This window comes from Onychomys torridus, chromosome 12 (genome assembly GCF_903995425.1).
Source record: "Onychomys torridus chromosome 12, mOncTor1.1, whole genome shotgun sequence".
Taxonomy (NCBI): Eukaryota; Metazoa; Chordata; class Mammalia; order Rodentia; family Cricetidae; genus Onychomys; species Onychomys torridus.
Window position 1 is genome coordinate 37,935,209 of NC_050454.1, and position 10,904 is coordinate 37,946,112.

Consider the following 10,904-nt stretch of genomic DNA (forward strand, 5'->3'; position numbering starts at 1 on the left):
ACTCTATTACTGAAGACACTGCACTCTTGACCTAGAACAGAGAGACAACAGCCTGGAGACAAGCAAGAAGCTTTCTCCCCGCTGAGTAGCCCTAGCCCTCAGAGTCCTAGAAGGTGCTATTGATGCTGCAGTGGAAAAACACTCATCAATGGCCCTGACACCTGTCAAGCAATTTGTGTCCACTGATTAGTGTCAGGATGACTGCAAGGGGCTAATCAATGGCCTAGTGATTGGATCTTATACTGACTCCAAGAAGGAATGCATCCCTGGTACTGTAAACATGACCAAAAGCACTTGGCTAGGGTGGTCTCAAGCCCTGCGGGGTTGGATTTACCACTTCTTATTGTGCTAAATGGACATGAGGTCAAACTACTTTCTAAATGGATGGATTATTAGCCATAGACTAGTGCAGTTTTCAGCCTTGGTCACAGAAGCTTCTTATTGTGGAAGACAATGGTTAATGCAGAGACTCAAAATGGGGCTTTTGAATGTGAGAGGATGGAGGTGACAGAAAAAAAAAATTGGATGAGGAAGACAGCAAGTGGAAGTGGTCTAAATACTGTATTCATATATGAACTTTCCAAAAACAAAGTTTAAAAAAGCTGACCACAGTGCTGAAAATAAGCAACTCTAGAGTCCACAGTCCTGAACGGGACAACTCTAACAGGCTTAAGGAACATGATGGACGAGTGGGAGAAGAAACAAAAAGCCAGAGGAAGAGGAGGGTTCTGTGAAACACTACCTTCTGAGTTCAGCATGGTCATTGGAATCATGAACACACCGAGGGGAGGATGCCTGCATAGACAGACATGAGAGCAGGAGGGCTCTGTTGGACAGGAAGAAGAGAATCGGCAGGGGTGTGGGAAGATGGCGGGCAACAGAAGGTGGTAGTTATGATCATGTGCAATGCATACATTTATAAAACAAAGAATAATCAATAAAAGAAAAGAAGAAATCAAATCCATACATTTGGAGTTTTGTTTCAATAATAAACAAACACATGTATTAGGAAAAGAATAATTTATTAACGTTATGAAGACAATAATTTGTGAATTATCTTTGTTCTCCTTTGAGTCTGAATTCAAAAATAATTCATACTCTGTCTTTCCTTAAAGACTTCACTGTTTTTATAACAACAAGAAGAAAGACAGGGAGAGTGAAAAGTAGAAGGAGAAGAGGGAGAGGAAGAAAGAAGAAGAGGAGGAGGAGGAAGAGGAAGACAGGCATTTTAGTCTACATTTTATTGCTTTACTTAACATAATATAAAAAATCCCTATTATATGCAAAGTACAGGGCCAAATATTATGATGAACTTAAACACAGAGAATCTGGTGATAGAAAACACCTTTAAGTTTTCAGAAAATAGTCATCATTTTGTGAGTTTTCTCAAGGCATCTAAAACTTCTTTATTTCTTAGGCTGTATATAAAGGGGTTTAGCAGAGGAATGATAATGGTGTAGAACAATGAATACATTTTTCCCTGATAATTGTCTGTGCCAGATCCAGAGAGCACATATATGACAAAGAGGGTGCCATAGAACAAAGAGACAGATGCCAGATGGGCACTGCAGGTGGAGAAGGCTTTGCTTCTACCCTTCTCAGACTTTGTTTTCAGGATGGCAAAGAGCACACACATATAAGAAACTATAATGCTCATAAAAGTACTCACTTGTATAAAAATTGCAAAAATGAAAGCAACCAATGCATTAATGGATGGGTCAGTGCAAGAAATTTTATAGAGTGGCAAAATCTCACAGTAGAAATGATCTATTATATTGGAACTACAAAACGTTAACCTAAATAGCAATCCTACATGAAGTAAGGCATGTAGAAGTCCAATTAGATATGACACACTCATGAACTGAACACAGAGTCTGTTCGACATCACCACTAGATAGAGCAGAGGGTTGCATATGGCTACATAGCGGTCATAGGCCATCGCTACCAGGAGGAAACACTCTGCAGTTGCACTTGAACAAAAAAAATAAAATTGGGAGAAACACTCACCCAGGGATATCATGTCATTCTTATTTAAAAATTTCATAAGCAACTTTGGAGTCACAGAGGATGAAGTACAGGCATCAGCAAAGGCTAAATTTCCAAGAAAAAGGTACATGGGAGTGTGAAGATGGGGATCCTTCCAGATGAGGAAGATTAAGCCAAGGTTTCCCACCATGGTGATGACATAGATGAAGAAGAACACCAGGAAGAGGGGGACTTGTAGCTCTGGACGATCTGTTATTCCTCTGAGAACAAACTCAGTCAGCAGGGTCCTGTTTCCTTCCATCACACCCACTCAAGATGCTCACTGCAAGGAGGGAGGAGATTTTTTTAAATGTGACTAAAACTCAGTAAGAACAGGATTGGATTAAGACCACTTTCCTGTGCTACAGATACTCCACAATCAACAGATAGGAAGGTGTCATATGTCTGCTTTTTAAACATGCCATAAACAGAAAATATTTTCTGAACAGTTTTAATATATAAACTTTCAGCATCCAATTATTTGAAAGACAAATAATGAGACCATAGACACTAATTTATCTAGTCTTATGCATATCTCCAGCTATTATAAATTGTGTGTGTGTCTGTGGCGGGGGGGGGGGGGAGTGAGTGTGTGTGTGTGTGTGTGTGAGAGAGAGAGAGAGAGAGCAAGAAAAAAGATTGTATACCAAATTTAGAATGAAAAATACATAATACATTTTATGCTAAAATGTCTTTTTGATTGTGTGTTTGCTTTTTTTTTTTTTTTTTTTTGAGACATGGTTTATCTGTGTAGTCCATCTGTCCTGGTGCTAACATGCAGACTAGACTGGCCTCAAACTCAGATCCACCTGCCTCTGTCTCCAGATTGCTGGGATTAAAGGCACAGGGCACCCTGCCAGGCTTATACTAAAATGTCTTAAAAATACACTAGCTCAGGTTGAAAAAAATTTCTATTTTCCATAAGATTTGATATTTTATTATTAATAAATAATTCTATACAAAGTGACAGTTTATGTAACGTCATTGTCATTCTGTCCTTTGAAAATACACCCAAGAACTTCTCCCATTTTCCTCCCTCTTTTCTCATCTTCTTTCTTCTTCTAGATGAAATCCTTTCAACTTTCATTTTATATATACACTTCAGTCTTTCAAAAGGTTTATTTGATAAGGATACTTAATATGTCTTTGGTATTACTTATGCACATAATTCTTTCACCTTAACATGTTAATAGTCAAGTAATAAATCTTATTTCTGCTTTTTTTCTGTTTCTTATAACATCATAGTTTTCTAATAGGCTTTTTTATTTCCTCTCAACAAAATTATAGAAAAAAACCAGTAAGTTCCTTTCAATTTGATGAATGAAATTTTCAGAGTGAAGGCAGAATGTAACATCAAAAAACACAACAGTAGGAAGAAAGCTAATGTTTTCAATAACTGGATTCTGTTTAAGTGCTGAAGTTTGCAATGTATACAAGCAGAAACAATGAGAAGGAAAGAAATATAGGAGATGGGAAAATGGAGTAGTGGTTAAGAGCATTAGCTGCTATTTTAAAGGATCCTGGTTTAGTCCCAGCACATTCATGGTGACTCACAACCATATGTAAGTCCAGTTCCAGAGTATCCAATACTCTCCTCAGGCCCCTGAGGGCAGGGAGCACACGTGGCATACACAGACATCCAGTTAGCAAAACACCTAAAGACATAAAAACAATAAATTAAATTCATTTTTAAAAGATAAAATCTTTCCATCCTTAAGTTGCTTCTCATCAGGCATTTGAACACAGAGACTAGAAAAGTCACTAAGGTCATAGGCCAAGCTGCACACACAATGGAGAGCCCATGCACAGACTACTTCGGGAAGGTGCTCCCAGGGGATGCAATGTGTGACTCTGTATAGATGATCCTTGTGAAAACCCAAACCTCTGATGTCTCTTTTTGGGAGTTAGGATGTCCACCTTCACAGTTCATTACAAAGTAGCCAAAAATAAAATAAAATCACATGACCAAAATTCAGAAACAAATTGATTGATAATGACTATATACATAATAGACAAAGAGGAAAAAAAGCAAAGATCTACATGTATCCATGAGTGCAATAAGCCAGGAAGTGGAGATAGATCCAGGAAAAACCAAGGAGGAGGGATTTGGAGACACCACCACCACATTGCATTGCATTTCTGTAATGCCAGCATATGCAGAATCCTGGATATAATGTGTTTGTGTACACACAACACTACATTGGTAAACTAAAAGAGGAAAAGGTCAACTGTTCACAGAAGGCATGAATGTCTAAACAATAGACAGTCATGGGTTGTTATAAGACCCAACAAATAAGCTTGTATCAATACATTTTTTTCATTTTTTACCTGTATAATTTTATTATGGACTTAACTAAAGTCCTCAAGCTCATATTTGTGGTCTCCTAAAAGTAATTATTCTAAGAATCATCATAACAAACCAAAAGAAAAATGGGAAACTATTGGAACACAGAGTTAAATAAAAAGCATGTTGACTAAGAATAATCTTAAAGAAGTAAAAATATGGAGAACTTGAATGCTATAGAGAAAGCTACCTAGGGATTGTGTTATTTTAATAGATACACTATCCTGGGAAGTGTCTCCTTCTCCATCCTTTCTGGGAATAGAGAAAAGAAATTCTGTTGATAGTTTTATTAGGCTTGTAAAGACATTAATGGAAGCTGTATGTTTGAAGCAAATTTCAAAATCTGATCTTTAAAAATTGTAAGATTATACTTGTTATCTGCCAAAAATTTACCAATGTAACTGATGTTCCCAGTGTGGTGGACTCCTCCTTTCTTCATGATTCCAGGAATGCTTATGTGAACCAAGAACCATGTGAGGAAGCAGGCAGATACTGCCTGGATGTCACACACCTCTGATAGATTTATCTAGGATTCTAGGATATTTTTAAATAAAACTCATTTAAACAACTGAATTTTAGACAGATTGGTTTGATTACATTATCTTAATTAAGGTCATAGAACACAAATTTTCAGAACCCATGAGTCTCAATTCCACCTTTGACTTACTCTTATTCATATACAGTTTTATGAAGTTTGGTTTAAGGTTTAACTGTAATGTAGTAGGTTTTCTATGACACAGTACCCCTCAGTAGTCAATAAAGCTGAACTCCCCACTGTTGTTAATACGAAGCATATTTAGAGACTACCTGCATGGGCTTCACAAAACCTCATGATGGAAATCAAATCTTTGGTCCACAAACAGGTAACTGTGGGTCCATAGGGAGTTAGCTCCTCCAGTTGAAACTGCTTTGTGTTCTATTTATTAGATAAATTCCCTAAAAAGATACTTCCACTTACATTGTCAAATATATTTGGAAAAGCCTTCATATTTGATACAGGCATCATTTAACTTTTTAAAGCAAAATAAAATGCTATTCTCTCACCTATGGATGTAAGGAAAAAAATCCTCATGAAGAATCCTTTAAGCAAAAGGAACAAGGGTATCAAGAATTGTTCTTTCTGTGTCAATTTTCCTTAAGAAACACAGTTTGGAGGGAATGGCATTTATTTCTTTCTAACTTCAAACCTTTTTCTCAGATGAACACTGAAACTCCCTAAATGATGGTAAAAACTCCCATAGGATAAATCCAATCTGCTGGGCATTGTTCACTAATCAGCAGATCAAAACTAAAAACACTATTGTAGCTGTCCTTACATATGCTCTATTTCTTTAAAAAACTAAAGATATAGGTCCATTGTAAATTAAATGAAATATTTAATCCATCCATATTCTTTAAGTGATTAGCAATCTAAATTTATTTCTGTGCAACAATCATGCTGTCAAGCATTGGAATTTTTTGCCTTTTTTTTTTCATTTATTTTACACACAAACCACAGTTTCCCCTCCCTCCTCTCTTCCATGTTCCTGCCCACAACCTCCTCTCTACCCACTCCCATCCACTCCTATTCTGTTCAGAAATGGACAGATTCCCCATGGGAATCAACAAAGCATGGCATATCAAGTTGAGGCAAGACCAAGCTCCTCCCCCAGTATCAAGGATGGGCAAAGCATGCCACCATAGGGAATAGGTCCCAAAAAGACAAATCACGGGCCAGGGACAGGCACTGGTTCCACTGCTAGGGGCCTCACAAACAGATCAAGCCATTCAACTGTCATCCACATGCAGAAGACCTAGGTTGGTCCCACACAGGCTCCCTAGCTGTTCATGAGCTCCCATTAGTTCTGATCAGCTGTCTCTATAGGTCCCCCATCATGATCTTGACCTGTCCCCTTGCTCATACAATCCTTCCTTCCTCTCTTCAATTGGACTACTGGAGCCGGGCCCAATGCTTGGTTATGGATTTCTGCATCTGCTTCCATCAGTTACTGGATGAAGGCTCTCTGATGACAAATAGGTTAGTCGTCAATCTGATTGCAGCAGAAGGCCGATTCAAGCACCCTCTCCACTGTTGGTAATACATGTTAGGATAGAAAGTGAATCAGGCATATTTTGGACTTACCAAAATAGGATAGATCATGGAATAATTTCTCTGAATTTGTCAAATCCAAAGGGACTAGACATTATTGATATATTTATTGCTTGTATATATTGTATATAGTTAATGTACTTATTGTATATATTTTTCTTATATTACTTATAACATTTTTATTCTTTTTTATTTTTATTAGACAAAAAAGGGAAAATGTGGTAATATTCTATTTGTGCTGAAATGTAGTGATAGTTTATTTGTATATTAATAAATAAAGTTTGACTGGAGATGAGAGGAAATAGCAAGCCATTAAAACAAGTCAGGCAGTGGTAACATATGGCCTTAATCCGATCACTTGGCAAACAGGGTCTCTGTGTGTTCAAGGACACACTAGGGAACAGCCAATTGTGGTGACACATGCCTTTAATCCCAGTACCAACCATAGAGACCTGGAGGTCTCTACAGACAGGCAGTGACAAGGAAGAGAGGTAGCTGGGCTAAGAGCCAATGAGAGGGCAGAACAGCAAGGCTATAAAGGCGCAAATAGACAGGAAGTAACACACGTTTTGGTAGCTGCAGAGCTGGAGAGGTAAGGTTGGTGGCTCTCACTATTTTCCTTATCTCTAAGGCTTTCACCCCTGTATTTGGCTCAGTGTTTTTTATTTAATAAGACCGTTTAGAAATTGTTCTACACTCCACTATTGCTAGTAGTTTTATCTGGGGTTATCCTTGTGGATTTCTTGGAGTTTCTTTGGAACCAGGTTTCTCCCTAAGCCCAAAATGCCCCGCTCTATCAAAATATGTCTTTCATTACTCTCCCTCTCCTTCCCACCCCTATCTTGACCAACCTGAGCCCTCTTGCTCCCATCCTCCCATCCCCTCCACCATCACTCCTTGTCCCCAGTTTACCCTGGAGATCTAATCTATTTCCCTTTCCCAAGGAAATCCATGTGAAGCTCTTAGGTTGGTGTAGCTGGGTCTTGAGACTGATTGCCAATTTTCTGAGAAACTGTCATACTGATTTCCAAAGTGGCTGCACAAGTTTGCACTCCCACCAGCAGTAGAGAAGTATTCCCCTACTCCACATCCTGCAACATAGGCTGTCATTGGAATATTTTATCTTAGCCATTCTGACAGGTGTCAGAGGCTGTCTCAGAGTTGTTATGATTTGCATTTCCCTGATATCTAAGGATGTTGAACAGTTCTTCAAGCATTTCTTGGTCATTTGAGAGTCTTCTGCTGAGAATTATGTTTAAATCTGTACCCCATTTTTTAATCTTGTGTTTTGATGTCTAATTTCTTGAGGGTTTTTTTTTTGGATATCAGTCCTCTGTCATATATGAGGTTGGGGGGATCTTTTCCAATTCTGTAGCTTCCTTTTTGTCTTATTAATAGTGTTCTTTGCCTTACAGAAGTTTCCCACTTTCAGGAGATCCCATTTATTGTCCATCTCAGTGTCAGTGTGACTGGTGCTTTATTCAGGAAGTTATCTCCTGTGTCAGTGCATTCAAGGCTATGGCTTTCTAGCAGCTTCAGTGAAACTAGATTTATGTTGAGGTCTTTGATACACATGGACTCGAGTTTTGTGTGGGGTGATAGATATGGATATATTTACATTCTTCTACATGCCAACATCTAATTATGCCAGCACTATTTGTTGAAGGTATGCTTTCTTTTTTCCATTGTATAATTTGGATTCTTGTCAAACTTCAGGTGTTTGTGGATGTGGATTTACTTCAGTGTCTTTGATTTGATTCCATTGATCCACCTGTCTGTTTTTATGCCAATACCATGATGTTTTTATTACTATAGTTCTATAGTAGAGCTTGAAGTCAGGGATGGTGATGCCTCTGGAAGTTCCTTTATTGCACAGAAGTGTTTCAACTATCCTAGGTGTTTTGTTTTTCCATACAAAGTTGAATATTGTTTTTTGAAGGTCTGAGAAGAATTGGGTTGAGATTTTGATGGGGATTGCATTGAATCTGTAGATTACATTTGGTAAAATTGCCAATTTTACTATGTTAATCCTAAGAGTCATGGGAGATCTTTGCATTCCTGGTATCTTCTCCAGTTTATTTCTTTAAAGACTTAAATTTCTCGTCATACAGGTATTTCACATGTTTGGTTTAAGTTATCCCAAGATATTTTATAATATTTGTGACTATTGTAAAAAGTGTTGTTTCTCTGATTTCTTTCTCAGCCCAATTATCATTTGTATATATGAGGGCTACTGATGGGTTTTTTTTTGTTTTGTTTTGTTTTGTTTTGTTTTGTTTTGTTTTGAGTGCATCTTGTATTCAGTCACCTTACTTAAGGTGTTTATCAGCTGTAGGAGTTCCCTGGTAGAATTTTTGGAGTCACTTGGGTATACTATCATATTATCTTCAAATAATGGAAGTTTGACTTCTTCCTTTCCAATTTGTATCCCCTTTATCTCCTTTTGCTGCCTTATTGCTCTAGCTAGAACTTAGGGTACTGTACTGAATAGACACAGAGAAAGTGGATAGCTTATCTTATTTCTGATATTCATGGAATCCCTTTGAGTTTCTCTCCATTTAATTTTATGTTGGATGTCAGTTTGCTGTATATTGTTTTTATTATGTTTAGGTATGGTCCTTGAATCCCTGATCTCTCTAAGACCTCTTTTTATTTTTTTTCTCCTTTTTTATTTATGATATTTGTGTTTTATTTTACACATTAGCCATGGGTTCCCCCATCCTCCCCCCTCCAACCCCCGCTCCCACCCTCCCCTCCATTCCCATCTCCTCCAGGGCCAAGACTCCCCTAGGGATCCTTGGTGCATGGGCTGGCTGTTTGGAACCTTGGGCTTACACAGGGACACTTTGCTCAGCCTGGAAGGAGGGGACTGACTCTAAGACCTTTATCATGAAGGGGTGTTGGATTTTGTTAAGGGCTTTTTCAGCACCTAATAAGATGATCGTGTTTTTTTTTTTCTTTAAGTTTGTTTATATAGTGGCAGGTTTTCATGTGTTGAACCATCCCTACTGCACTGAAATGAAGCCTACTTAATAATTGTGGATGATTTTCTTAATGTGTTTTTTGATTTGGTTGGCTAATACTTTATTGAGTATTTTTGTATCAATGTTCATGAGGGAGATTGGCTTTTAATTCTCTTTCTTTGTTGAATCTTTGTATGGTTTGGGTATCAGAGTATCTTTAGCCCATAAAAGAGTTTGGCAATGTTCATTCTGTTTGTTATTGTATGGAACAATTTGAGGAGTATTGGTATTAGCACTTCTTTGAATTTCTGGTAGAATTCTACACTAAAATCATCTGGCTCTAGGCTTTTTTTTGTTGGGAGACTTTTAATGACTGCTTCTACATCCTTAGGACATAGAAGGACTATTAAAATGGTTTGTCTGGTCTTGATTTAATTTTGGTATGTGGATGTGGTACCTATCCAGAAAACTGTCCATTTCTCTTAGATTTTCCAATTTGTGGAGTGCAAGTTTTTGAAATATGACCTAACAATCATTTGGATTTCCTCAATGTCTGTTGCTATGTCTCCCTTTTTGTTTCTGATTTTGTTAATTAGGATATTCCCTTTCTGCTTTTTAGTTAGTTTGGATACAGGTTTGTCTATCTTGTTGATTTTCTTAAAGGATCAACTCTTTGTTTCATTGATTCTCTGTATTTTTCCCCTTATTTCTAATTTATTGATTTCAGTCCTCAGTTTGATTATTTCCTGTCATCTGCTCCTCCTGGGTGAGTTTGCTTCTTTTTGTTCTAGGGCTTTCAGGTGAGCTGTTAAGTCACTAATGTAAGATTTCTCCAATTTATTTATGTGGATATAAACAGAGAATTGTCAACAGAAGTATCTCTCATGGCTGAGATACAATTTGTTCAACATCCTTAGCTATCAGGGAAATACAAATCAAAATGGCTCTGAGATACAATCTCTCTGAAAGGCTAAGGTCAAAAACACTAATAACAGCCTATGTTGGAGAGGATGTGGAAAAAGGGGAACACTCTTCTACTGCTGGTGGAGTGCAAATTTGTACACCCACTTTGGAAATCAGTATGGCATTTTCTCAAAAAAATTGGAAATCTCAAAAAATCAATCTACCTCAAGACGCAGCTATACCAATCTTGAGCATATATCCAATCATACCACAAGGACATTTGCTCAACTATGTTCATAGCAGCATTATTCATAATAGCCAGAACCTGGAAACAGCCTAGATGTTCCTCTGCTGAAGAATGGATAAAGAAAATGTGCTACATTTACACAACAGAGTAAAATTCAGTGGTTAAAAAAAAAATGACATCATGAAATATGTAGGCAAATGGATGGAACTAGAAAATACGAAGTAACTGACACAGAGAAAAATATTAAGTTGTGGTTGATATTCACCCAACCAGTAAGAGGAAATATATTTTGTTTCCAAAAAATCTGACAAGAAAAGATGACACTCCTGACCA

General features: G+C 37.5%; 1 protein-coding gene across 1 annotated transcript; it reads right to left on the reverse strand.

Moving 5' to 3' along the window:
• Positions 1-1,369: 1,369 nt before the first annotated feature.
• LOC118594133 (olfactory receptor 5AC1-like) lies at positions 1,370-2,290 on the reverse strand. The gene has a single exon (XM_036203950.1). It carries the CDS (start codon positions 2,285-2,287, stop codon positions 1,370-1,372), a length of 918 nt encoding a protein of 305 aa, XP_036059843.1. The 5' UTR covers positions 2,288-2,290.
• Positions 2,291-10,904: the final 8,614 nt, after the last annotated feature.

Excerpts from the sequence above, each read along its gene's own strand:
- LOC118594133 (XM_036203950.1), bottom strand. The coding sequence starts at position 2,287 with ATGGAAGGAAACAGGACCCTGCTGACTGAGTTTGTTCTCAGAGGAATA.